This window comes from Rhizoctonia solani, chromosome 16, assembly GCF_016906535.1.
Source record: "Rhizoctonia solani chromosome 16, complete sequence".
Classification (NCBI taxonomy): Eukaryota; Fungi; Basidiomycota; class Agaricomycetes; order Cantharellales; family Ceratobasidiaceae; genus Rhizoctonia; species Rhizoctonia solani.
Genome location: NC_057385.1, coordinates 200,947 through 228,908, shown reverse-complemented (window position 1 = coordinate 228,908; position 27,962 = coordinate 200,947). Strand labels below are relative to the sequence as shown.

The 27,962-nt window shown below is 46.8% G+C and overlaps 7 protein-coding genes across 7 annotated transcripts; 5 read left to right on the top strand and 2 right to left on the bottom strand.

Annotated features, from left to right (window-relative positions):
• Positions 1–91: 91 nt before the first annotated feature.
• Positions 92–1,652, top strand: RhiXN_01299 (uncharacterized protein; the record flags this gene model as incomplete). The annotated part of the gene is made up of 3 exons (XM_043321118.1): positions 92–335; positions 377–463; positions 517–1,652. The coding sequence occupies 3 exons, from the start codon at positions 92–94 to the stop codon at positions 1,650–1,652; spliced, it is 1,467 nt and encodes a 488-aa protein (XP_043186941.1).
• A 341-nt stretch (positions 1,653–1,993) lies between these two features.
• On the bottom strand, positions 1,994–2,998 carry RhiXN_01298 (uncharacterized protein; the record flags this gene model as incomplete). Its single annotated transcript, XM_043321117.1, has 2 exons — positions 1,994–2,533; positions 2,594–2,998. 2 exons carry the CDS (start codon positions 2,996–2,998, stop codon positions 1,994–1,996), a joined length of 945 nt encoding a protein of 314 aa, XP_043186940.1.
• Positions 2,999–3,264: 266 nt separating this feature from the next.
• Positions 3,265–6,140, top strand: RhiXN_01297 (Cellulase (glycosyl hydrolase family 5 protein); the record flags this gene model as incomplete). Its single annotated transcript, XM_043321116.1, has 13 exons — positions 3,265–3,458; positions 3,507–3,634; positions 3,686–3,728; positions 3,782–4,035; positions 4,097–4,127; positions 4,185–4,350; positions 4,418–4,622; positions 4,670–4,815; positions 4,863–4,973; positions 5,031–5,162; positions 5,209–5,363; positions 5,422–5,517; positions 5,573–6,140. 13 exons carry the CDS (start codon positions 3,265–3,267, stop codon positions 6,138–6,140), a joined length of 2,229 nt encoding a protein of 742 aa, XP_043186939.1.
• Positions 6,141–10,122: 3,982 nt separating this feature from the next.
• On the top strand, positions 10,123–10,708 carry RhiXN_01296 (uncharacterized protein; the record flags this gene model as incomplete). The annotated part of the gene is made up of 2 exons (XM_043321115.1): positions 10,123–10,296; positions 10,367–10,708. The coding sequence occupies 2 exons, from the start codon at positions 10,123–10,125 to the stop codon at positions 10,706–10,708; spliced, it is 516 nt and encodes a 171-aa protein (XP_043186938.1).
• Positions 10,709–12,377: 1,669 nt separating this feature from the next.
• Positions 12,378–18,976, top strand: RhiXN_01295 (Isoleucine-tRNA ligase; the record flags this gene model as incomplete). Its single annotated transcript, XM_043321114.1, has 18 exons — positions 12,378–12,962; positions 13,033–13,303; positions 13,350–13,529; positions 13,595–14,225; positions 14,405–14,756; positions 14,924–15,109; positions 15,210–15,670; positions 15,747–15,771; positions 15,830–16,243; positions 16,325–16,498; positions 16,671–16,744; positions 17,373–17,393; positions 17,453–17,699; positions 17,749–17,853; positions 17,910–18,014; positions 18,071–18,136; positions 18,191–18,322; positions 18,374–18,976. The coding sequence occupies 18 exons, from the start codon at positions 12,378–12,380 to the stop codon at positions 18,974–18,976; spliced, it is 4,632 nt and encodes a 1,543-aa protein (XP_043186937.1).
• Positions 18,977–20,850: 1,874 nt separating this feature from the next.
• Positions 20,851–23,591, bottom strand: RhiXN_01294 (uncharacterized protein; the record flags this gene model as incomplete). The annotated part of the gene is made up of 10 exons (XM_043321113.1): positions 20,851–20,958; positions 21,009–21,035; positions 21,089–21,270; positions 21,345–21,654; positions 21,816–22,055; positions 22,131–22,289; positions 22,349–22,423; positions 22,476–22,751; positions 22,802–23,136; positions 23,192–23,591. 10 exons carry the CDS (start codon positions 23,589–23,591, stop codon positions 20,851–20,853), a joined length of 2,112 nt encoding a protein of 703 aa, XP_043186936.1.
• A 586-nt stretch (positions 23,592–24,177) lies between these two features.
• On the top strand, positions 24,178–27,749 carry RhiXN_01293 (uncharacterized protein; the record flags this gene model as incomplete). Its single annotated transcript, XM_043321112.1, has 10 exons — positions 24,178–24,215; positions 24,270–24,497; positions 24,621–24,761; positions 24,828–24,971; positions 25,188–25,262; positions 25,321–26,097; positions 26,168–26,422; positions 26,487–26,549; positions 26,606–26,632; positions 26,690–27,749. 10 exons carry the CDS (start codon positions 24,178–24,180, stop codon positions 27,747–27,749), a joined length of 2,808 nt encoding a protein of 935 aa, XP_043186935.1.
• Between the last annotated feature and the right edge of the window lie 213 nt (positions 27,750–27,962).

The window sequence follows — 27,962 nt, the reverse complement described above, 5'->3', positions numbered from 1 at the left end:
GACTCAAAAAATGTTCCTTCTTCGCAGTTTGTCGCACCGTTCTCTTTGTTAAACTTTACTTTAGACAGCTATCGTCTTCGCATAACTTGTTATGGCCCGCCGTCGCTCTAATACACCACGATCTAATACCGGATTCGTATTTCCTATTCAGCTACCAGTCCTACATCCGCCTCGCTTAAAGCGCAAGGTTAATAACCCCAGCTCCAATACTCTACCACCAGCTGAACCCACCGTTGGTTGTATGCCGCCCGTTCGAAATCACAAGAGGAGCAACACTCTGGAGCTTCCTGATATAGAAAACGAAGACGATACGGTCCCACAGATACGTTATAAACGTAAACATATGACTTCCGCGGCGCTGCCACTTTTCCCCGAGCCCTGAACGTCGAACTCGAGCGTGGTGGCAAGCCTGGGAAGCCTCTATACAGAGTGGGTTCCGATAAGAAGCTGGAAGATGGAAAAGGTATGCTTAGTTTCACCTCATCACAATGTGTTTATTCACTAATCGATTTCAAGATGACGCATACATGCAGGCGCAGCATGAGATCGAACCGCCGAATTTAATTCAAATCTTTGCTTCTCCCAGGACGGCCGCTCTGGAGCTTTCTTTTGAGGAACCTGCGATCTCATATGCACCCCAAGAGTACAAGGACTCCTACTTCCCCGAGTCGCCTGAGTTTTATGCTGAACAACTTGAAGAGCTTGTTGTTCGTGCAGCACGGTCCCGGGCACAACATCGCGAGCGTCTAGCACGGCGGTGGGAAAATATGTGCAATGCCCGACTTCGATTCTTGCGCGAGCAGGCGATTCATAATCGTATGTTGGCTGAGCTATCTGCTGCCGCAACGTGCTCGCCCGTCGCCCACCCTTCCCCCTTCAACGTCTTCCCCGCGACCCCAGTCGTCCCGTCTAGCTGCGATGAACCTCCTTCACCATCAGAATCTTTTGGTGCGCCCTTGTCTCGGATGAGCTCGCCCTCGCCGTATGCTACATATGGGGAATCGATAGACCTCGCGGCCATGCAATCGGCGGAACACCGCCAACAAATTCTGAGCGACCTGGGCTCATATGACTCGCGCCCTCTCGTCGAGCGCATCATAGAAAGTATGGACGAGTTCGAATACGACGAAATATGCGTCGACGGACTGAACGAGGCTGAGTGCCGACAGTTGCGTGCGGAGAGCCGAAAGCGCAGGCGACTGGGTCGTCAGCGGACGTTTGAGCTCGGAGTTTTGTTGGAGCTGAAACATCGGCAGTTGGGCAGAAGCCGGTCCTCGAGCTCGTCTTCTATGTCGTCCGACTCCTCAGATTCGTGCTCAGATTCGTCAGAACCGTCGACTCCGACTGCCTCCCCTTTGGCAGTTCGCTCAGTCGACCAGCTCGTTGCAAAGATGCTTATGAAAAGGCGTGAGGCGGGACTCCGACCCTGTACATCGGCCGTAGCCGTGAGAGCTGCGTTTCAGGCAAGAGGATGCAGTTCGTTGCGTAGAGTCGTGGAGGTCAGTACTCCTCAGAGGAGAGGGCGAAGTCGCTCCGAATCAGCCAAGGCGACTTTTTCTGATCTGCTTTCATTTTCGGGTGGGGTGTTTGGGCTCGGCAGCACAACATGGCTCAAGGAAAAGAAAAGATATGCTGCTCTGGATATAGAGTAATTTATGGATTTACGCATACCCCGCTAGTAGTACTATAATATGTCCCCGTTAATTGTACATGTATCGCCCTATTTTATACAATCATAAAAATTGAACTATGAACTATAGGAAATCGATTGGATATACAGCCCCACTTTATTCTTTAATTTGAGTCTTTAGTTCTCAATACCAGACTCCATAAATCTACCGATCTCTTGAATATTGCGCTCAATGCCAAACTGGGAGTTGTAGTTATAAGTATCGGCGGATTTTTGCCGTGATGGGGACTTCAGATTCTCCAGAGTTACTCTCTGAACTTCTGGTAGCTGGCTCATTCTTGGGGTAGAACCGTTAATTTCACGCTAGCTAAATCGTGACAGTGGGCTCTGATCCCGGGACTCGGGCCGGTACTGACTCAGCGCCCGGTCCAGGGCTTGCTGGTTAGTTGAAGACATAATTTTGAGCCCACGGGAAGGTCGCGGTCGAGTTCGCCGACTAAGAACACTTGACGCTCGAGAGGCCTGTGCGAGATTAGACAAGAATGCGCGTTGTGACGCCGGAACTGGAGTTGCTGAGGGCCGTTGTGAACCCATCCGAGAGGGCGGCAATGAGGGCGTTGGTGTAGGTGAACGAGCCGGGGACGGGGGATCATAGTCTATCGGGACTATGGGACGTCCAGCGCTTGCTTTCGATGGAAGTAATTCAATGGGGGCTATGGTAGCCGAGGGAGGGGTGAAAGGGGTCGGTAGTCCCGTGATGACTGTGGAGGAAGGACCAGTAATATTTGGAGTACTTGGGCGCATGGAACGTCCGACGTCAACCTGAAGCGCACCAATCGGTCGAGGAGCAGCGTATGGAGAAGGTGCTTCTATAGGTGTCGCTATAACCATCAACTGTTTTTCCTATGTGGTTGTTAAAACCTCCACGTAGTTGTTTCCGCTCTAGCTCTTTGGATTACTTACCGAGATCGGTTTGGCCTTGGGTATATGTGCGCCCCAGTATTTACAACCTGGGCTGAATGGGCCCTTGAGCTCGGTAGAAACGAGATGGATGAGATTACGAGCTTGATAGAGGGGTAGGTTTTCAAGACGTCGTGTCATTCGTTCGATGCGCTCTCGAGACCGACGCCTAGCTTCTTCTACAGTGTCCAAGGCCGAGAAAAGAGGAGGCGGAGAAGCGGGACATAGGACAGGTGGCAGTGAACGAAAATAGTTTAGTTTCTCCTGCCAAATCCACTCCTGACGAGTCGATCTACCAAGGGACGTTCCAGAATTCGGGACCGGGACACTGTAAGGCAACTTGGAGTCCAATTTTTGTTTCCCTTTGCCCTTCAAGCTGGATCTAGCCCGTCGTGAAACTGGAGGCATGTAGGACAAGAATACTCGTACAGCACCACGGATATTGATCAACAAAACCCAACCAATTAGGGGCCAGTGGAAAATCAAGCCGACAAGAAAGCGACAAGAGTGTACCAGAAGTGATTTAAATATACAGTCGTCTGACAGAGAGTAGATTGTAGCACGTCATCAAAATTGTATTGAGTAATTGCCGGGAGGCGGAAGAAAGTGAAAGACCACGATGTCACGTGAATTTGACTCCACCACCAGCGGCCTAATTAATCCCAGATTCAGAAATGGGACTTTTGGACAATCATCCATCCGTAAACAAGGACTATTCTCCGGGAAGTACACCCGACACACAAGCGCACAATTGGGCAAATATATCCTCTGGTCCGACCGGCCTTACCCCCCTCAAGGACTGGATCACCGATTCGTATGGTCGCGTGTGTCTTTTAAGAGGGGTAAATATATCGGGGATGAGTAAAGTGTATGTTGTTTCGTAACTCAAGTGCACTGGTCACTAATCCCCTAAAAGTCCTATGAATCACAATCCGGACACGTTCCCCCATGACCACCGATCTGTCACGTTCGTTGGTCGTCCATTCCCCCTCGAAGAGGCTCCCCAACATTTTGCACGACTTCGTAGATGGGGGCTGACTTTCAGTAAGCTTGATCAACTTTCTCTTCACTCGCTTACCATTGAACGCGTCCCAGTTAGATTCAATGTGACGTGGGAGGCAATAGAACACGCAGGCCCGTGAGCACACTTAAATTATATCACCAATCGATTAACTTTTAACCCACAATCAGTGGCGAATACGACACGGACTATCTTGAATATCTACAAAAGGTCCTTGCCCTTCTTCCAGAATTTGGTCTGGTCGCATTTGTTGCCTTGCACCAAGATGTTTGGTCCCGTTACTCAGGGGGCTCGGGCGCACCTGCCTGGACACTCGAAGCGGCAGGATTTGATATAGGAAATATTGGAGGGGCGTGTGGTGCAGCCTACCTGGGCGGTGTCCAAGGAAATGGAGTGGAAATTGACCGAGGCAGGTGGCCTACTGGTAAGCACCATACGCGATCATTAACAAACGCCTCCAGAAGCTCAAAGTTAGAAATCACCAGGGTACCAAAAGCTAGCAGCGTCTACAATGGCGTATGTTCATTCTCATTTTTTTCCTCGGTCATCCCTTATGACCCTCTGTTGATTTAGAACGCTTTTCTGGTCCGGAAAGACATACGCGCCAAAGTTACGCGTTAAAAGTCGTGTTTCCAACGAAACGATCAACATACAAGATTTTCTTCAAAACCACTTTTTAGACGCCTTCGATCAGCTTGTTCGAGCCGTAGGAGATTGCGAAGGGGTTATTGGGTTTGAGGTAAGAACATAATGCTCTTCCTCCGGGTTATTTTATTGGTATTAGTTTGAACTCAGACAATAAGCAGTTAATGAACGAACCCCATCGTGGTTATGTCTCTATTCCATCTTTGCACTCATTCGACTATAACACCGACCTCCATTTGCATGATACTCCCAACGCTCTCCAATCCTTTGCTCTCGGGGCTGGACACGCTGTACGCATTCCCCACTATGTGCGATCATGGCCCTGGCCAACCCGAATAGGGAAGCATGTGCTTCGAAACCAAGAAGGTCAGTTGATTGAATATATGTTCCATCGCCACTCAATCTTTGGCCAGGTGTCAAGGCCTGGCGCGAAAACGGTCCCACTCAGGGTAAATGTATCTGGGAGATGCATGGTGTTTGGGGCTGGGACATCAAGAAAAGCGAACCAGTGCCATTACGAGAAGGCTACTTTAAGAAAAACCCTGATACTGGAGAAGATGTATGCACCCATTCAGAGCTACTATATGTTTTCTGACCGTTTCGTAGGTTGAGTGGCACGCGGACTTCTTTTACCCATTTGTGAGGCGATGGTCTGCTCGGGTGCATGAGTTAACCGGGAACCGTAAAATGGTATTCCTTGAGGCTATCCCGAACGAGGTTTGTTTTTGAGACCATATGATACATAGTAGTCTACTGAGCGCATATACTCCTTAGTTTTGTCCGTCTTCATGGATATCGGAGAATCAACCCCACAATATGGTCTTTGCTCCGCACTGGTACGATCTTAATGCCTTGTTTAGCAAGGCGTTTGGGTCTATGAGCGTCAATGTACAAGGCCTCTCTCGAGTAAGGTTGCTGTTATTGTCCGGACGAGTCGTTGACAGATTCCTAGGGAATGTTTGTTCTGAAAGCACTTTACTGGGGGCATTCGGGAGCACGCGAAAACTATACCTTACAGATTCGTAATATCGTTGAGAACGCACGTAAGTCACTTTCGGGCTCCAGGCCTACTATCATCGGAGAGTGCGGGATTCCGATGGATATGAAGTACGTTTCTAATATCTGTACCTAAGTTCTAGTCTAAAGTGAAGTCATTCTCTTTAAGTAATGGCGCAGGTTTTGCTATCGAGCCATACAAGTGGCACTTGCGTATGATGGACGCTCTGATGACCGCACTCGAACGAAACCTTGTTGGATTCACGTATGTATCAATACTCCTGTCTAATGCGTCTTGTTGACAACCTCCAACGCTCTAGATTATGGAATTACAATCCTTGCAACGATGACGCGCATGGAGATTCTTGGAACGGGGAAAATTTCTCGTGGTTCAGTCAATTACGAGCAGCTCCCGATCTTTCGAGCGCACAATCTCTATCCCAGTCCAACAAGGCTCTTGACACCGGGGCGCGCCTTTTATCGGTACTTGTTCGCCCTTATCCAGCCAAAATCTCTGGTTATCCAATCAAGTTCAGCTACGAACCCTCTAATGGATCATTCGAGTTTGTTTTCAAAGCATTTGACCCATCTCGAAATAAATCGATCCGGTCAAGGGAAACCGAAATTTACTTGCCCACAGAACTCACATCCGGTCGCAAGTTGATAATCGACTCGGAAGGGTCCAACTTGGAGTGGTCGTACAATCACGAACGCCAGACTCTATTCGTCGTGCACTCGGGCGAAGGTGTGAGAACCCTGAGGGTCTCCGTTGATCCTCCTTTGAATAATCGATTGATCAAGCCAACTCCGGATTGGGCCAAGTTTCTTACATTATGGTTTGGCCTATGGCTGTCTGTTTTTGCCATTACATTTGCAACTTGGCACTAAATACTTCCATCCAGTACTTAGACCTATTTTAGTATTTTACACAATGGTTACATGCGGATTGATCCCAAACTTGAGGTTTATAGTATGAAAAATCCTGTGAATTCTGACAGAAAAATTGGGTTTTGTCCTAAACGTCCTTAAGGGGCGTTGAGGCAGCAGGCGCTTGTGGCTGTATAGACTAACTACAATGACCATGTGCTATAAGGCGGCGGCAAGCTTTGTATGTACAGCAAGAACAACGCTTAAGGTGTGTAACTAAGTAACTTACTGGGCTGTAAGGCCCTTGTACAATGTGATGATGCCACAAGAGGTAATCAACCTGGGTGTTACCATGGTTGGTTGGCCTCCTTATATATTACAGAGAGGAGCTATTTACAAATACAATATATGCAATACCATAACCAATAAGAACCCTGCTCTGCAGTTGGCCTTACTCATGCATACATGTCACTGATGTGTCATGATGACATCATAGGTGGAGGTGGCTATGTATGCTGATTAAGTACAGATGGGGACATGGCTTGGCGCTTAGCATATGATATAAGCGCCAATGTCATGTGATTGAAAATGTAGTCCAATTGCCTTTGTTTCAATTCAAGAAAATGAGAATAAATTCCCTTGGTATATGTGTGTCTACAACAGGTTTCTACTTTTTCCTGGTGTTCAAATTGCATAATGTTTTGTCAGTATAGTTTCCTGGGCCATGTGCACCTACTGTCAAAATTTGGGGCAATTCCATCAAGGTCAAAAATAATCAATTTTCTATTAATTTTGTTGCTGCAGTCTTGAGGACTGTTATGGATATGACATTTCTTCCATAATCTGTACTTATTTTATTAATTACACAAGTAATACTACAGTAAATAAAATGAGATAAAGATGCAAACTGGGGTTTTCAAGGTCCCTCTATCCAATTGCAACCTTTACAAAACCTATAAGCTTCAGGAATACCCTCAATATGCAATATCTTTAGCATATATGCTGTTTTATCACTCATTTGAATATATATAAGGTTAGGTTATTACAAAGTAGTAGGTTGGTGGTAGGTTGAACCAAGCTACACTGCAGGGTGAACTGTGAGATGGCACAGGGTGGGAACCAGGTGGACACAACCCACATATGGTGTTAGGGTGGATTATAGGGAAAGCATCAGCCCTCCTACAAAAAGTTGCGTACTTTACACACAGCAATACCACCATCCCCTAAGTTAGGGTGAGTCATGTGACAACTGACCACCCATCCCACACAGAATTGTGTACAACATGCAGAAGTATAGCACCATGGTCAATGTTAGGGTGAGTCACATGATCAATGATTACTCCTTGTACTCACAGTTGCATACCAAGTATGCAGCTATATGACCCACAATCATGTTAGGGTGAGTCACATGACCACCCATCACTCTACTCATGCAGAGTTGCGTACTTGGTACGCAACTATATCACACACAATTGTGTTAGGGTGAGTCACATGACCACCCACCGCTCTACTCATGCAGGGTTGCGTACGCAACTATATCGCACACAGTTATGTTAGGGTGAGTCACGTGACCATCCACTGCTCTACTCTTGCAGAGTTGCGTACTTGGTATGCAACTATACCACCCACAGTTATGTTAGGGTGAGTCACATGACCACCCACTGCTCTACTTGTGCAGAGTTGCAGACTTGGTACGCAACTATACCACCCACAGTTATGTTAGGGTGAGTCATGTGACCCTCCACTGCACTACTCATGCAGAGTTGCGTACTTGGTACGCAACTATACCACACACAACTGTGTTAGGGTGAGTCACATGACCACCAACTGCTCTACTTGGGCAGAGTTGCATACTTGGTACGCAACTATACCACCCACAGTTATGTTAGGGTGAATCATGTGACCACCCACCACACTACTCATGCAGAGATGCGTACTTGGTACGCAACTATATCACACACAATTGTGTTAGGGTGAGTCACATGACCATCCACCGCACTACTCATGCAGAGTTGCGTACCAAGTACGCAACTATATCACACACAACTGTGCTAGGGTGAGTCACATGACCACCCACCGCTCTACTCATGCGGAGTTACGTACGCAACTATACCGCACACAGTTATGTTAGGGTGAGTCATGTGACCCTCCACCGCACTACTCATGGAGAGTTGCGTACCAAGTACGCAACTATACCACCCACAGTTATGTCAGGGTGAATCATGTGACCACCCACCACACTACTCACGCAGAGATGCGTACTTGGTACGCAACTATATCACACACAATTGTGTTAGGGTGAGTCACATGACCACCCACCGCACTACTCATGCAGAGTTGCGTACTTGGTACGCAACTATACCACCCACAGTTATGTGAGGGTGAGTCACATGACCACCCACCGCTCTACTCATGCGGAGTTGCGTATGCAACTATAGCGCACACAGTTATGTTAGGGTGAGTCATGTGACCCTCCACCGCACTACTCATGGAGAGTTGCGTACTTGGTACGCAACTATACCACCCACAGTTACGTTAGGGTGAGTCACATGACCATCCACCACTCTACTTGTGCAGAGTTGCGTACTTGGTACGCAACTATACCACCCACAGTTATGTTAGGGTGAGTCATGTGACCCTCCACTGCACTACTCATGCAGAGTTGCGTACTTGGTACGCAACTATACCACACACAACTGTGTTAGGGTGAGTCACATGACCACCAACTGCTCTACTTGGGCAGAGTTGCGTACTTGGTACGCAACTATACCACCCACAGTTATATTAGGGTGAATCATGTGACCATCCACTGCACTACTCATGCAGAGATGCGTACTTGGTACGCAACTATATCACACACAATTGTGTTAGGGTGAGTCACATGACCATCCACCGCTCTACTCATGTAGAGTTGCGTACCAAGTACGCAACTATATCACACACAATTGTGTTAGGGTGAGTCACGTGACCACCCACCACACTACTCATGCAGAGTTGCGTACCAAGTACGCAACTATACCACCCACAGTTATGTGAGGGTGAGTCACATGACCACCCACTGCTCTACTCATGCGGAGTTGTGTGCGCAACTATACCGCACACAGTTATGTTAGGGTGAGTCATGTGACCCTCCACTGCACTACTCATGCAGAGTTGCGTACTTGGTACGCAACTATACCACACACAACTGTGTTAGGGTGAGTCACGTGACCATCCACCGCTCTACTCATGTAGAGTTGCGTACCAAGTACGCAACTATATCACACACAATTGTGTTAGGGTGAGTCACGTGACCACCCACTGCACCACTCATGCAGAGTTGCGTACTTGGTACGCAACTATACCACACACAGTTATGTGAGGGTGAGTCACATGACCACCCACCGCTCTACTCATGCATACTTGGTACGCAACTATATCACACACAATTGTGTTAGGGTGAGTCATGTGACCACCCACCGCTCTATTCATGTTGAGTTGCATACTTGGTACGCAACTATACCACCCACAGTTACGTTAGGGTGAGTCACATGACCATCCACCACTCTACTTGTGCAGAGTTGCGTACTTGGTACGCAACTATACCACCCACAGTTATGTGAGGGAGGACCCCCAATTATCCTGGGGGAGGCTTCTTTGGCTTCCGGATATCACGTGCAGGTCCACTATCTGGGTGATTGTTTTTCCGGGCGCTAACACCATCAAACAATCAATTTTGATTGTGATGGTATTCAACTCGCGTTGTTGTTTGGGAGTTAGGTAGCGTTCCTGGTACATTTAGCTACTGTATTTACTAGTCTAAATTAAAATCAATTGTTTTCATCCTCTGTTTTGAGTTTGAAGTCCCGGGTATATGCGCTTGCATTTTGTTCAGGATTACTAACGCTTGGGGAACTTCTGTTGTCTTCCCATGCCAAAAAATTTAGCTGTTCTTAGCGTATTGCGTGATCATTGTTAGAGTCAGAGCTCGTTTGCAATCATCCTTAAAACTTGTACACATACTATGGCAAGTTTAGGCAAACTATCCGCGCGTAATATCATTTGGCCTGGGAAGGATATAATTGAACGGAATAGCGCGCTGTCTGCCCCTAGTACTTCCTTAGATTTACTCCCTGCCTTTGATACTCCGGGTCTTTTGTCTGGATTCTGTTGGAAAAACAGCTTGTACTTGGGAGAGGTAAGTCTTGTTTCAATTGTATATGGACAAGTTCAAACTGAAGATTATAGTTATGGCTATATACATCAAGGAGGGTGGATACAATGGGATGAACCTATGGGTCCCCCAAACCAACCATCTCAGCCATATCTCATATGTCGCCATCCAAATCTATCAGAAGATTGGATTGCAGGCCAAGTACCGGGCTATACATCTTGGTTGGCCAATGGAGATCCCCTACTACCAACTGGTACCAACAAATGAGCTCTTGATGCGCGTCAGCATCGTAAACACACCAGGCTTGGAAACTGAGGACGTGGAGTTGAAGGATCGCCACATTCTCGAGGATAGGAATGAACTGATGCAACTTTTACCCGAGCTAGAGAAGGCCGGCATACCGCAAGTGGGCTCAAAAACTGGAGCGGGGTCATAAAAGAAAAATATGTATATATTTAGAGATAAATACATTTAAGCGCCGGGCGCATACGGCCCAAGGCATCATTCAACTTCCGGACATGGAAGGCTTGGGGTCCAAGGCATCTTTGGGTTCCGGACATGAGTCCTATGAGCGGCCGCCAAAAAGCTTCCGGATATGAACACTAGTAGAGGGCCGGATTTCTGAAGAAGCCTCCCTTGTGATAATTGGGGGTCCTTGTGAGGGTGAGTCACATGACCACCCACCGCTCTACCCCCTACTATTTTTTAAGGATGTACTAGCGCTGTCCCCCCTTTGATTGTTTTATGCAAAATGTCTCTTGACGTTTTGCAGCTAAGCTTACAACTTTGAGAACCCAGTATGTGATAGCCAGATGTCTCAAAAACCTTACATGTAGCTCTATAATTATTTTTAATCACAACATTGCGTGTACTCAACAAAACATTTGACCTATCTTGTTTGACCCACCTATGAACGCACCCTCAGTCTGGTGATCCAACATGGAAGATTAGCCACTGCTGACCAAGCATGAAACAATCAACAAGCGCACCAGTTTGCAAGAACAGCAACTGACTTGGGATCTCTGATCATGTACATAGATTTTCAATTATGATTTTATAAGTAAAGTCTATTTTACATGGATCATTCCTTACGGAAAGGCAATACATGAAGTCCAAGCGCTAGCACAGCCTCTGCTGTGCAGGCCAAGTCCATCCTGTCCTGACGGAACAATTTAGGACAACAAATTTTAAGCCCACCTAGGATTTGTCTCCTAACCATCCTAGGATCCTAGGATACTAGGATGAGCCCTAGGATGGACCTAGGATGGACCTAGGATGGACTGGTGAGTGACCGACTTTCCCAGTTCCCAGTTTCCCAGTTCATTCCCTTTGGTTAGGATTCACTGCCTGACTAAGATCACTCCCACCAGCCAGCTTGTACGTGCATAGCATACTTGGTATGCCCACCCCACCGTGCTCACACGTTGCAACTTCCACGGCGTACCTAGTACGCCCCTCCCGGACCGGAGCTGTGTGACTATGTAAGGGCCTTTGCTTTGAGAAGCGGCGTACCGGTACCCATGCCATCACACCAACCGGCTCCTTGTGGTTACGGCGCACCAAGTACGCCACTTGGCGGAGCAGCTCCAAGCTTCTTGTCACACAGGGCGTACTCTTCCGCGCGCGGCGTACTGTGTACGCTACTTGCTGACACGGCCCATTGCTTCTTCTTGTCACGCATCACACAGCTCTTCTCTCCCGCGGGCGGCGTACCCAGTGCGCTTTTGCCGTGCCCACTCCTCATGCTTACTGAGCTTGCTGTATAGTCTGCTTCTTGGGGCGGCGCACCCCGTGCGCTAGCTGGTGATCCGTGTGCTCTTCTGCGTTCTTTTTGCCGTATGTGTCTAGCTCTTTTGTATTACTTTACCTCATGTCAATTGTAATAGCTGCTTCGTTTCACTAGCATGCATCAACATGCGGCAAAAACTTAATGAGCAACGTGTTTGCTACACCCCTATCACCACGCACTGCCAACATCAGTATCAACTATTAACTATTAACTATTACATGCGCCCTTCACCCATTTCAAATACCGACCTTCAGGTCCTGTATTTCAGCGCCCGACTTTGCCTCCGATTAACTCACAAACCTCCCCCCCACGCAATATGCCAGCTCCTACAATTTGGATAGCCCCCCTTGTGTTTGTTCTCGCGTTCCCCGAAAACATCCCCAACTCCACTGACAACGTTTTCAACTTCTTCCCATTCAACAACCCGGCATTCTGCAAACGTTGCGGCATACGCGACACAACAGTTGGCCTTTCGATTCCTCCAGAAGGCCCTATTGGTGACCAGCTGAAGCCGAACATCACTGCCCAATGGCCCGATTGTGTTGTTGGTGCCACTTGGTTCCTCCGGTGGTTATTCGATGACATGAAGATATACGCCAACGAGTGGGTGGCAAGTCGGCAGAATCAGCTGTTAGAAAAGCGTCTGAAAAAGGGAAAAGGGAAGGCAAAAAAAACAGACAAAGATGAGTCCAACCCCGAGCTTGATACTCACGGTATCCCAATCGACAAGCAACAGACGGAGTGGAAGAAGAACGCTTTGATCTCCGACTTCGACAATTGGCACTGGCTGATCTCGCGCGCTTTTGGTGGTATCGGCGGTCTTTACGAGCAGCTACGCGCATTAATGAAAGAGTTCCATTGCAATGCCGAGACGGCACATAAATTCGAGCGCGAACAAAAAGTAAGATAATTCATTCTGACTTATTCTTCTCACAATTTGCATTAATACAACCACCTGTTGCACTGTGTAGAAAAGGAGCTGTCAACGATCCGGAAAGCCTTTCCTTGAGAGCGACGTCCACACGAAGACAGCCTTCGATACCTACTGGTCGCACGCGAGTCGGAACATTGGGCTAGCCATATTTGGCCCGACAATTATCTCTCTTGGCGTCCCGGACAAGCAGCGGCTGCGAGTAGTAAAGGCTTGGTGTTTCCGGCTGTTCCAAAACGATGTCCGTGTCCTGGGGCGAACGGTAAGTAAAAGCCGGGAGATTGAAACAGAGCTGCACGCCGCATACATAAGTAAGTACTTACTCACCAATCAAACAATTCTGACTCGTACTTGTAGATGCACAAACGAACTTCACGGCAAAGGCCTTCCGCACCATGAATTGGCTGCTCCAGAAGGTGCTTCAAGTCCAGCGAGTGTGCGGGGTGGACATCGAGGAGGAAGAAGGCTCCCTGAGCTGGAAGACCAAGATCGACACACTGATGCGAGAGCGCGGTAGAGTCATCCAGAACGGAGAGGGTGCGTTGTTGGAAGCAGCTAACGGCTGGTTAACGGCTGGTTGGCTGACTGCTACCCCGTATTAGTCACAAGAGTCAAGGCGTCGGTAGGGGTGGTTGTGCCCGAGGAGCTTATGGACCAGCTCATGGAGGAGTACAGCGAGCTGCTCCGCGCAAGGCAAATACTGGTGCCTGCAAATGAGCCAACCAAAGCACAACCCTTAGGTGAGGACGACAAGCCAGACTTATGGAGCGCAGGGTACGGCGTTGACGCCGGAGTTGAGCACTGGGGAAAGAAGACCCTCAACGAACTCTTCGACCTCATTGGCGTAACCGGTACCAACATCTTTGGCCGCAATCAAAACCTCGACCTCAGCGGCATGTGGCATCAATGGGTGGCGGTCATCGAAATGGTCAAACGGTTGTTCACAAACAAGATTGGCAAGAAGGGAAATCCAACGCTCCTGGCCGACCAAGTTGGACTCGGCAAGACGGTCATCACGGTGCTGTACATTCAAGTCATCTGGCACCTGCAAGCGCTCCAGAAGGAGTTGGATTGGCACAAGAAGTGGCCCAAAGTACTCGGTAAGTCATTGAAAAACCCCCAAGTAGTTGTCATTGATCTCGCATTTGTTTCACACAATAATAAAAACAATGCTTACTTCAACGGCGCACTGGGTGCGCTGCTCCCCCAAACCCAACAATCAACACTAATACGGTAAATCCGCCACTCGGATCATGTCTTTGGTCATGGCGCACCCGGTACGCTGCTTCCCCGGCCCTCTTTGTTAACATCAAACGGCTGTGCACGTCTCAATTCACCGGCTCACTGTACGCTCGCGGCCACGGCGTACCCGGTACGCTACTCCCCGGCACTCCTACTCAATGGATTCTCAGGCATGTGTCACGACTGCTCTCTGGTCGCGGGGATGGCGTACACGGTACGCTACGTCGGCTCACCCCACTTTGCTGCCTCCTTCCGGGGCGGCGTACTTGGTACGCTGTAGGTGACTCGTATTATTTTATGGGTGAGGAATCCATTCCGGACGAGCCAATCATCCTTGTCGTCCCTCGGACACTGGTCTCCCAATGGAGCGCCACGTTGTCCCAGTGGCTAGAGTATGGGTCCTACAACTGTCTCGAGTTCGTTGGCGGTGAACTTGACCGCAAGGCGTTTTTTGCCTCCAAAGCTTACAAGCAAGCCGTCTCCCCGCGTCGCTCACACCTTATAATCATTGCTCATAACTCGGTACGTTCGCATCCTTACAATTATTCACAACTCATCAAACTCATCAAAACTCATCAACTCATCAACTCATCAACTCATCAACTCATCACGACTCGTTATATGTTTAGGCGCTAACCAACGAGGGACGCCGGTGCCTCCATCAGCCGGGAGATTGAATGGCTGGCGAGCCGGCTACAGGCGACCCTACTAATTTGTCGGACTCAATATTCGACCGCAATTGGCTGCTCGGTGTAGTCAAAGAAGGCCATGCTTGGCGTAATGTTGGTGCCTCGAGTGATGCAATTGTCACTCTCATGTCCCGATGCAGGCAACGACTTGCCCTCACAGCCACCCCCGTCTTCACCCATCCCCAAGTAAGTACTTTACTTATCTACTAGTTTCCAACTCTGACCATACAAACCCGAATAACCCAAATAACCCAAATAACTCAAATAACTCGAATAACACCAATAGAATCTTCTTCAAATCTCACGTATATTACGGGTGGAGAGTTTCCTTGGCAAGGCCGGCCGAAGACTCACGCAGAGTATCAACTCCGAGGTTGCCCTTGAGCTACGCAGTTGGAAAGTGGACCCGGAACACAACGAGCTGCGGGCCTTTCTTTGCAGCATGCGCAAGGGCGAGGTCGGCACCCAGGACAAGCCGGAGGCGCTCCAATCCCATGTCAAGGACTTTATCCTCACACAGAAAGGTGCCATTCAATCCTTCCGGGCGTTCTGGACGAGTTGCGGCGTCATGAAGAGGCTGCTCAAGGAGTTGGATGGCATTTTGATTCGGCGTGACGAGCGATTGAAGAGCTTTGACGGCAAGCTGCTCCTAGATCTTTCGCCGAAGCATACCGTAATCTCATGGCTCAAGCTTGGAGACAAGATGCGGAAGCTTCTGGCCAAACAAACGTCAACGGATGAGCGCATGTACGTGTGATTCATCTTGTTTGTTTCAAGCTTAACACTGCTAATCTTTAATTTTTTATTCTTACTCGCTTCACAGCTCAGAAGGCCGTGCGGATCTACATGTACGTCTTTAAAACACATACGTTATAAACTGACTTTATTTCATCACCGGTATTTTAGGGGTTTTTCACTTGCGTTAAGCAGCTTCTGGTCCACCCTGGCCTCGAGACGTACCTGGATGAAATGGCTCGGAGACAAGAAGAAAAGAGGGCTGAGAAAGAGGGGAGGGACACGGGGTCGGTTCACTCCGCCGATTCCGAGCGAGTCGAGTCCGATATCGACAAATTTGTCCAGCTCTTGTTCCCAACCCTCGATACGTACATTGCCAACCCATCCAAAAAGCTTGATCGAATGCTCGAGATCGTTGCCCATCACATTGGCGACGAGAACAAGAACAATCTGCCACTCGCGTGGTCCCCAGACGGCAAGCAGGTCCCTTCGCACGCCTCAGTAAGCCCTGATGAGGCAGCGCTGCCACGGCGGAAGATTGTCATTTACTGCCACCTCTCAGCAAGCTGGGCGGTTGCAACAAGGGTAAGTCCTCATCTTATAATTCATTATAGTTTTAGTTATCCTGCATTCATTTCATTTTCACTCTAACCAACTGTACTATAGGTTCTGAATCTCAAGGGCTACCGAACTATTGCAATTAATGGTCGGATGTTGGTGAAAAAACGAGAGGAGGCAGTCGCTCAATTCCAGTCCAAGGACGGCCCCGACATCATGCTGCTTAGCGACGTTGGAACGCAAGGGCTGAATCTACAGCGTGGTTCTGTCTGCATCTTCGTGGTATGTCTCACTGACTATAGGACCTTATTCATTGCTGATTCGTTGAACTATACAACTAATCCTTTTCATGGTTTACTGGTACATTTCACAATGCCTTGAAAATTATCTATTAAAGCAAGGGAAGCCGTGGGAAAGCTGACTAACCTCAGTGACATTTTTGACAACAATTCAGGGCTCAGCACAGCTTAAGCGCCAAGCCAACCTGGCAGCCGGGGGGATCCAACATGGACACAAAGCATCGTATCAGTGTATATCAGTGTATATAATAAAGTGTACACATATAATATTAGCAATTAAATAAAAAAACTAAGTTAGTTTCAAAAGGAGTTGCAAGTCAATACACATGTATATTACTTGATAGATAATGGTATAAGTACACTGTGAGAGAAAAAAATAGGAGAACGATATAAAGTACCTCTATCTCAGCCAATAGTTCACCAATTTGGACGATATTATGCTCATTCGGATGCTAGAGGGGGCGCGAACAAATTTTATTAAGGGGCTTAAGCGTCAAAACGGCAGGAGAAAGCTCCCCCCCTGCTAATCGCAAATTTTGGCACATTTGATTAGTGGTCTGATTACCATGTTGTAATCAGACACCCCCAAAATAAGACTGGGGCGTTTTTCACCCAAGGGTGTGGGCCAAAAATACCCGGGTCCAACCATGTGGGGAGAAGAAGAACAAAATCAATTACAGTGTGGATCAATCAAAATTACAATCTCCCCACATCAAAACCATTGCAACCAAAATAAAGTGAGCTACACATTAAATAGAGGGCCATTGTTGGGCAATAATTGAAGTAAAAATATAATAAATTTGCAGGCTATTTGTGAATAGAGGTATTACCTTCCAAAAATATTTAAGTGTTTTTAGGCACTTTCTCAATAAGAAAATGTGGGTATTATGCATAGTGCTATGTTGTTTTTTGAGTACTAATTTCATTACTCCATAAGGTCTCAACCTACTACCCCAGAGAGAAATAGAGCCCAGGCCAGAGGTGAAGACCGTGAGCAGCAAGCACAAACCAGTCCCAATGCCCGACGCACTCCTTCCAGCTCCCTACCAGCAGCACAGTTTGGAGTCATGCCTGTAGATCCACCAGCTAGAAATCAAGCATTCAGTAACCGTCAATTGGCTCAGCACAGGCAGTTTACATTAGTGGCAGCTTCCAATGCTGAGACTATTCAAAGCAATCCTTTGGTAGGTTAATATAACTATCTCTTTAGTGTCTTGGCTCATACTTTGTTAGAACCCCCCACCTGGGCCCAGCTGTGCAGCTTTGGCTCAGAGGGCAAGGCGAGCAAGGGAGCGTGCAGAGAGGGAAGCAGCTGCTCAGGCAATGCAAGCTCAGCAGGTGAACCAATCAATAGATAGAAAGGATATGTAAATGGTATTAATAAAAAGTTCCAGCCTCCAAACATAGCTCTGATCCCAGAAGAATTGCTGCCTGCCCCATTGGACCTACCTCAAATCCCAGAAAATCAGCAAGTACCTGTGAACATTGAGGATAATCAAGTGAGCATTAAACCAATTGCCACATAATATTTTGCCTTACTGACCTTTTGATACAGGAAAACATTAATCAAGAACCTCCAGGCAATAATATTGAACAAGGAGATGTGCATGCCCACCCACAGGTAAGTTGCCTGGCATAGGGAAAATTAGGAAAAGAGTCTTATAAATCTTACTAGCCTAATGAGCAGCCATTACCACCAGCACAGCTAAATGAGGCAGCCCAAGAGCGCACTGCAGCAAAAGAAAAACGTGATCGTGTTGTTAGCCGGTTGTCTTGCACTGGGCAACATGATTTAGGGCCAATGAATGTTAGATGTCCTAAGTGTCAAGCTTGGCATTGGGATGCTGAGCGTCTAAAGGGGAATACAATTACTTTTGGATCATGCTGTCTCTCAGGGCAGATTGTCCTCCCTCCCCCTAGATGTCCACCAAGAGAGCTTTGGGAGCTTTATACAGGGAGGCACCACCTCTCTCAAAACTTCCAAAAAAACATTCGAGCTCTCAATGCAGCATTGGCATTCACTTCATTTGGTGCAACAAGTATTGGTGAGGTGCCTGCAGGTCAAGGGCCTTATATCTTCAAAATTGGGGGGGAGGTTCATCACCTTTCTGGGGTGCTTGACAGGGCTCCAGAGGGTCAGCAGCCTCAATATGCCCAACTCTATCTTTATGATCCACATGATGCTGCTAATTTCCGTACAAGGAACCAGCATAATGCTGGAATTGACCCAGGATTGATGCGCTTGCTCACTGGGGTGATTCATGAGTCACATGGGTATGCTGCTCTGTATAAGCAAGCATGGCAGAGGATGCAAGAACAACCTGTTCAGACTGTGTCCATTGTTCTTCGCCAGCAGCGGAACACTGACCCAAGGAGATACAATCTCCCAACCAGTGATGAGATTGCTCTGATCTTGGCTGATAATGCTTTGAACCAGCAGCGTGATATTGTGCTGTTATAGTATGAAAAATCCCTTGAATTTTGTCAGAAAAATCAGGTTTCTGCTTTTTCCTGCAGTCCAAAGTGCATGGAACTTTGTCAGTATGGTCTTTCATCCCATGCGCACCCACCCTGAAACTTTGGTGCAATTCTGTTAAGGTCAAAAATAATCAATTTCTGTTAATTTTATGAGTGCAGCCCAAAGGACCAGTTGCTGACTGGTTCTAGTTGACCTTGCCATTTCTCCTTAATAATAGGTACACACTCTGATAAAAGTAATTTAATCCTGTTGGCAACAAGTCCCGACTTCATACCCTTGCTGTGGCCCAAGATTTACCACTATGCATGCTCACTATGGACCCTGAGGACCGTTCGCCAACCGGTTCCACTTGAATCTCTCCTTTTTTCCTTATATCTTGTACACGGCCTCATCATAGTAGTACAAGCCTGTTGGCAACAAGTCCCGACTTCATACCCTTACTGTGGCCCGAGATTTACCACTATGTGTGCTCACTATGGACCCTGAGGACCGTTCGCCGACCGGTCCACTTCAGTTTCTCCTTTTTTCCTTATATCCTGTACACGGCCTCACCATAGTAGTACAAGCCTGTTGGCAACAAGTCCCAACTTCATACCCTTACTGTGGCCCAAGATTTACCACTATGTGTGCTCACTATGGACCCTGAGGACCGTTCGCCGACCAGTCCACTTCAGTTTCTCCTTTTCTCCTTATATCCTGTACACGGCCTCATCATAGTAGTATAAGCCTGTTGGAAACAAGTCCCGACTTCATACCCTTACTGTGGCCCGAGATTTACCACTATGCGTGCTCACTATGGACCCTGAGGACCGTTCGCCGACCGGTCCACTTCAGTTTCTCCTTTTTTTCCTTATATCTTGTACACGTCCTCACCATAGTAGTACAAGCCTGTTGGCAACAAGTCCCGACTTCATACCCTTACTGTGGCCCAAGATTTACCACTATGTGTGCTCACTATGGACCCTGAGGACCGTTTGCCAACCGGTCCACTTCAGTTTCTCCTTTTTTCCTTATATCTTGTACACGGCCTCATCATAGTAGTATAAGCCTGTTGGAAACAAGTCCCGACTTCATACCCTTACTGTGGCCCAAGATTTACCACTATGCGTGCTCACTATGGACCCTGAGGACCGTTCGCCAACCGGTCCACTTCAGTTTCTCCTTTTTTCCTTATATCCTGTACACGGCCTCACCATAGTAGTACAAGCCTGTTGGCAACAAGTCCCAACTTCATACCCTTACTGTGGCCCAAGATTTACCACTATGCGTGCTCACTATGGACCCTGAGGACCGTTTGCCGACCGGTCCACTTCAGTTTCTCCTTTTTTTCCTTATATCTTGTACACGTCCTCACCATAGTAGTACAAGCCTGTTGGCAACAAGTCCCGACTTCATACCCTTACTGTGGCCCAAGATTTACCACTATGTGTGCTCACTATGGACCCTGCGGACCGTTCACCAACCGGTCCACTTGAGTTTCTCCTTTTTTTCCTTATATCTTGTACACGTCCTCACCATAGTAGTACAAGCCTGTTGGCAACAAGTCCCAACTTCATACCCTTACTGTGGCCCAAGATTTACCACTATGTGTGCTCACTATGGACCCTGAGGACCGTTCACCAACCGGTCCACTTGAGTTTCTCCTTTTTTTCCTTATATCTTGTACACGGCCTCATCATAGTAGTACAAGCCTGTTGGCAACAAGTCCCAACTTCATACCCTTACTGTGGCCTGAGATATATTGTTATGCATACTTGCTACAGACCCTGAGGACCAAGCATTCATAATATCATGTCTATGCAGTGTCCATGCATTACATTGTGTCCTCTGTCAGAACCCATAACATGTCTGGTTATTCATGCCTCCTCCATGTGACCTTCCTCCCTTTCCTCCTCCTCAGCTACACTTCCCTGACCATCCCCCCTATCCTCATCTTCACTGACTGAGTTATATTCATGCTCATGCTAAGATGTGAGTATCAGCCTTGCAACATGACCTCTTCCATCACACTTACCACCTTCTTTAGCTTGGTTGATACATGCTGTCAACAGGTCATCTTAATTTTTGCTTTCCTCCCCTTGCCATCTCACTTACCTTTCCTTTTGCTAGCAATGCATCCACCAAGTATTGCATGTCTCCATCTCTATGACTTGCTGTTATTTGATCCAGGAGTTCAGCCAAGCCTCTGCTTTCTTCTTTTGTCATTGACTCTGCACTGGCAATGACTTTCAGGATGGATTTGTCTAGTTCCCAATCACCACCTTGCTGGAGTCTTGCTGATGGAGTTCCAAATGTCATTAATATTCTGATTTACTGTTCAAATGCCATGAATCTTGCATAAAGGACTCACCATCAGCTTCATTATCACCTCCATCCTCACTTGCATCTTGGTGTGTGTCAACCCCCTCAATATCATGGTCCACCTCCACATCTTCTATTTGATCATATCCACCATGAGATCCAGTAACTTGACCCTGGTCACCACTATGATCTTCAAGGCTTGGCATTGTTGTGTGCCCATGATTGGATTGCTCATGGTAAGAGCTATCCTCCATGTCATCCACATCACTTTCCTGAAGATTTGCTTCAAAAGTATCCTGCCTAACAGCAACAACAGCAACAACACCAGGGGTCTTGTTAGCCCTTAGTCTTTGTTGCTTCTGTGGTCAATTGGAATGATTGCTTTCTGCCCCACGCTTGGCTGGAGTTGACATTTCCAGGGCAGCTTGCACTGCATTCAACTACATGCAATGTATGTCATTTTTTGTATACCACCCAACATTCAATTGAGATGAGAAATTTTGGTTTGGTTGTTGCTTACCTGACTTGATACACCCAGTGTTCCACTCTCTTGGCGGTCTCCAAACTCCTTTGGCACTAGGAGCTCAAACTTTGTATGCAAATGTTTGACCTTGAACAGCCTCATGACTGTCCACCATGCCTTGCTACTGTTGAGCAGCTGTTGATATTTCTCTTGGCTTGCATCTTCAAGTTCAAGCATTTTGTGCTTCTGGAGATCTGTGTGAAGAGTCTCCCGACTGGACCACACCCTTTGCATCACCTAGTGTCAAGATCATCCAATCATAATGCCCTTCTTTAAGTTTCCAAAACAGTGTATCACACCACAGACACTAACCTTGCGTTCATATCCTCTGGCATTGGCCTCATCTCCATGTTTCTTCAAAAGAAACTGGGCTATCACTCCTGCTGGATGATCAGTGGTATTCTCTATTGTTTCTGAGGTTCCCTTGGTAAATAGAGTGAACTCATCCTTGGTTGTGATCATGTTGATCATCTGGAAGATCTGATTATGAGAAAAAACATTGGTGATGGATCATGTATATGGAGACTTACATGAGTTATCACTGTTTGCATCAGCTTCAACTCCTCCTCTACAATCTTGGATCCAAGGCAAGATGGGAGAATCACCTGAAACCAAACTGTAGATTCACACTTGCACACAGAGATCAAATTGGCCTACCATATCTGGAAAAGTCCATGGGTCATCCTTCCGTGGATTCAAGTGGGTAACAAAGTTTGTTGGGCATGCACGCACTCTTTTGAGTGCCCCTGAGCGCCCACCAGGTAGAGCATCCCATGCATGTGCTTGCCTTTTCTGACCACCTTTAGTCACCTTGAGCTTGGACATTTGGCAGGACCTTGGGGGGAGAGTCAAAGCATCCTTGGGAACATCACTCATCCCCTCAGTCAACAGGTCCACCTGTGCCAGCATCTCATGAACAAGACCAGCAGCCACCTGTGAAGCTGCTCAGTACTTTCTGGTATTTGCAAAAGTCTGGTACATACCATGTACAGACGGCCAGTTGTTAGTCTCATCCATGAGCCTGCTGAAAATGTTGCTGCAATATGCACACAAGCCAATGAATCCGAGATGGCATCCATAAGCTCATGGTTGCGAGTCAGATTGCATATTGCCCGATTGGTTCTGTCTTCCAATCCACCTAGTAGCATGCAACAATTTTGTAGGAATTTCTCTTCATTAATGGTGCCTGACTTGAGGAGCTTCCTTAGTTTCCGGACAGCCATGAATAGCTCAAGGTCGCTGGAGTGCTTCATCAGTTGAGGGCTGTTTGACTCATGCATCATTGTCAAAAATTCTGCTGGATGATTCTGTTCCAATTCTATACCACATTCAATGAGCATGCACTTTAGTGGGAGTTTTTTTTCCACACTCACCTTTCTTGTACACCTTGGCATGCCACCACATATCTTCTGGGCCTCCTAGGCCAAGTTGAGATAACATGGCTAAGCAATGTTGGCCAGCAAAAACCAGTACACTTAAGTCTTGAGGAAGCTCAGGGGTGGAGTTGATACCATGTTTTTGCAGCAAATCATACAGCACATGATCAGATGATCCATCATTCAAAATAACACTGATAGGATGAAGTGCTTGGTTCAGAATCTCAGGAGTACCTATGCGCTCAACAAGTGTGTCAACCCAGGATTGATCAAGTGCTCGTTGATCTGGATGGTTATGGGTCTGACTCAAGAAAACTGTGAATGTCCCAATAAGGGTTGCCTTTTGCACATTGGCAGCAGCTAGCTCTGTTGCATTTTTGTTGGATGTTGATGTCATAGGCATGATGTAGTTTGTAGTTTGTAGCACAGATCTTGTTGTTGTTGTTGTTGTTGTTGTTGTTGTTGCAGAGACACACAGGGGAGCAGATGTACGCAAATGTCAGTTGACCTAGGCACCTTCATAAAGATCCACCAGTCTCCTTGACAACGTCAAATCAGTTAATCTATGTACTAATCTCACCAAATAAGGCTAGATGACTTGACCACTTTACTCCGGTTAAACGCCACTCCGGTTCAATTTTCACCATCAACTTTACCTTTCCCAAAAGTGGCACCACTAGAATTGAGGCTATATAAGTTAGCTTGGATCATTCATCCTACCAACTGATCACTCATCTTACCAATTGACAACCAGCCAACCACTATCTTCTTTCTTCTTCCATTGCATAATGTCCCCCTCCAGCACAAGCTCACATGGTTCTCAAACCAGCAATATGTAAGAACATTCCATTTCCCAGCCTTTTTACCTTTGTCTCATCTTCATTATTCCTATCTTTGCATTTGTTCTCATTTCTTGTACATTTACACCTCATTATTCTTCTAGAACTTTTGGCTCCTTGAAGTCCTATGAATCACCTAGCAGCATGGTATCCCATACACAAACTATTGGAGCACCAGACATGTAAGTTTGCATTCTCCTATCTCATTTTCTAAAACTGAGATATTATTCTGTCAGCACATGGGGCACACTTCAAAGCCCTGACAACAGCACAGCTTCAGTGCTTGTGCCCAACATTCAGCAACAGCAACGTCCACAAAGTGTATCAGGTAATGAATATACCAATAACTCAATGTGGATTAGCATTGGTGGTTCTAATCCTACCTCTTGCTCCCCTTCAGTATCCATGGCTCAAGCCATGTCACCATTTCCACTGCAGATATTGCAGCAATCCAACCATACAAAGTATGTGTATCTGAAATTGACCACCAAGCTCATCAATACACTTGAAATGTTATACATAGATAGTGCTGTTGTTGTTGCTGTAAAACCTCTTTGACATCTAGTATTTGTGCTGATGATTCTTAGTGATAGGGAACTGCGGCGCTTGGTGCAGCCTACTCAGAATCAAACAGTGCCTCCAGCACATTCTGTCACCCCAGCAAAGCGGCCCCGACAGGAATCATTTGATCTCCCCCCTCCAGGGGATAATCAACTTCAAACAGCAGTGTCAGTTGAACCAATTACATTGCATTTGGTTCAATGGGCTTATGAATATTGTTTCTTATTCTTTAGATCCACCACTGGTGATAGCCATTCTGAGGCTATTCAGACCCCGTTACACACTCAGCCTCCAACTCCTAGCAGTAACCAATATGTGACACCCTCCAGGTCCTCTAAACGTGCTAGACCACCGCCTGGATCTCCTGTCTGGAATTAGTACGTGACTTTCATTACAAACTGACGTACATGGAACAACAAATACTTACAACCTAGAAGTATGCAGCAGCAAAAGGCAGCCCGCCGGTCAATATCAAATGACCCATCACCATTAAGGAGTGCTTTGCAAGCCTCATCTTCAACTGACAGAAGCCATATATCTCAAAGAAGTAGTACCCCTTTATCTCAGCTATCATCAATCAATTTCCATGATAGTCCTTTTGGTGAGAGGGTGAGCACTACTGAAACACATTGGGAGACTGGGAGAGCCAAAGTCCATAAGCAACCTAAGTTAGTGAAAATTTCACATTTATCACATGGATGGACTTCCAAATCATTTTTATTGCAGTATTCTTTGTAACAAGGATATTCATCTGCTCCAACTTCAAAACTTACTTTCTGGTGTTCCTGATCTTTCAGAAAGTTCTGGAGGTGTCACAGTAGATGGGTTGCTTTTAGACCCTGATTACACCTTATATCTCCAGGTCTATGCTACATGTTTGATGCATGCTATCTATCGACCTTTTGACACCTCCCAAACAATCATGATCCTTGAACCTACACCAGTTGATTGGTCGTACTGGGGAACAATCACAACATCAGGTCAACCCCCTCCAACCCATTTGATTGGACTCTGCTCCATATTACTCCAACCTGATGATATTGAAGAAACAGCACTCTTGGTCTGGGGAACATGTGAACTAGTGGATGATCTGACCTTGGACATTGAACTAACATACTATGACAATTGTGCAAGGATCCCATCAAGTACTCTTGTGGAGGAAGTAAACAACTGGGTGTGGACTGTTGTGGAAAATAACCTGCCATGTGGTTACAACATGGGCCAAAAGGTTCTCTGGGGTGCAAAGTGGTCTGAGGACTATCATACATTCTCTGAGATAGAGCTTGATATGGTATTTTGCCAGATTATCTCTGCAGTGGTGTATGACATGCCATTTCATCCTCAGATTTTAGCAGATGGTCCGCCACTGATGCCAAGATGGCCATATGAGATGACACAAGCACAGATTCAAACCCTGCTTGGTCAACAAGTGGATGGCAGTCTTAGCTACAAGGCCCTTGTCAGTGAGAATGACTTTGTACCAGAGCGCATTTATCTTCACGGGTGAGCAGCTTCCATTTACTTAGCCTAAAGAAACTGGCAGTGAATTTTAACACATAATAACAATCAACAGCTACCCATTTGAAGCTGAGATTTTGCCAATGCATGACACGCTGGAAGGGTATGGGTTTGAGGAGCAAGAGGAAGTAGAGGAAGTTCCAAGCGTACCAATGGAGGACATATTCACACAGCATGACTCCCTCAATTCATCCAAGAAAACTAATTTTACTAATTTTACTCTTCTTAGAACTGAAGCCTGGATTGAACAAAAAGCTGCTTTAGAAGCAACAGGACAGCAGCACTACTACTTAATGTTCTCCGACAAGTTGTATGTGAATTCTGCTTCAACTCAAGGGTACCCACTAACAAGAACGTAATTTCAAAATACACAGAAGGTATCAAACTGCCACACCATCAATTGCTTCTGAGTTCTCAGTCCATGTAGTGGAGCCAGGGTATGTTTGTGCACCATGCAGCATTCTGGCTTAATTCTCACAGATAGTAATTCCAGTCCAAACAGAAGTGTTGTTATGCAAAGGTTTTTGGAGTGTTTGAATCAAGTGTGCTATTCAATGCTGATACACATATCTGCTAGGGATTTGATTGCCAAGACTCATGATTGCATGCTTGCTCATTGCAAGTACAGGCACACTGCACGCCTTGTGTATTGGAAGCAACTACGAGAGTCCACCCCAGATATGGATTGTATCTCATTTGTGACCACAAACCTCTGGTTAAGCTCCTTGATGGCTGCACCAGATCGTTGTATTTTCTATCTGGATCCAAACCTGGTCACCACAATCCTTGAGCTCTACCGGAACAACCCATCTGAACTTGATGGAAACATCCCTGAACTTTTTGGTAGGCAAGATCTTTGGGATTGGATGGGACCGCTTGCCCGTATTTTGGCCATTCTCAAGTTGGATGATTTGTGTGAACCTTCTCCAGGCAAACTCAGTTGGACACTTCTTGAGCTGGAAGTAGAGAAAGGGCGTGTTACAACAGTGGATGTGGTTTTGGCCCCATGCACCAACTTTAACAAGCCACAGTTCACTCAACTGCTTTCACATCTGATAGAGGCATTGAACAAGATCCTTCCTGCATGGCCACTGGTAACTAGGACCTCAAAAGTCAAACAACGGACTCACAGTCTCATTTTGCCTCCTCCATTCAATGAAGAATCTATTCTCTTGGTGATGATTGCCTATTTGTGCGGCAAGATGCTCAATCAAGAAGTAGCTACTGTGGATGTACAAACCATGAGGCAAGGCCTATGTTTCTACTTTGACTTGGCGCTTCGAAACCCAGAGGTGGATTATAGCTTTCCCTGGCCTGGTCTCACTGATGAAGTTGGAATGCTTTTGACTGAGTACAACCAGACTGATGTTGCACGCAAACGGTTCCACTTGGCCCACAACCAAGAGCCATCTCCAATTGAAATGTTTTCTTGCAGGCGCTCTTATGCTGCTACCGTAGCCACTCCAGGGCCATCTGAACCTTTCTTTCTTGAACTTGCTCAATCTCATTCTTCCCATGCTGAAGGAATTCTCATGCACACTTCAGGTCGTGTCGTAGACACAATCAATACCAGGGAATTTATTCCCAATTTCTCGAATTTAAACGAAGGCAATCGGAGAACATTTTCAATCACGTGACATCGGCGCTTATATCATACGCTAAGCGCCGAGCCACTTCCCCATCTGCGCTTATCTCAGCATACGTAGCCACCTCCACCTGACGACATCATTATGACACGTCAGTGACACGTATGCATGAGTAAGGCCGACTGCGGATCGGGGTTCTTATTTGATACGGTATTGCATATAGTTGTATTTGTAATTAGATAGCTCTGTAATATATAAGGAGGC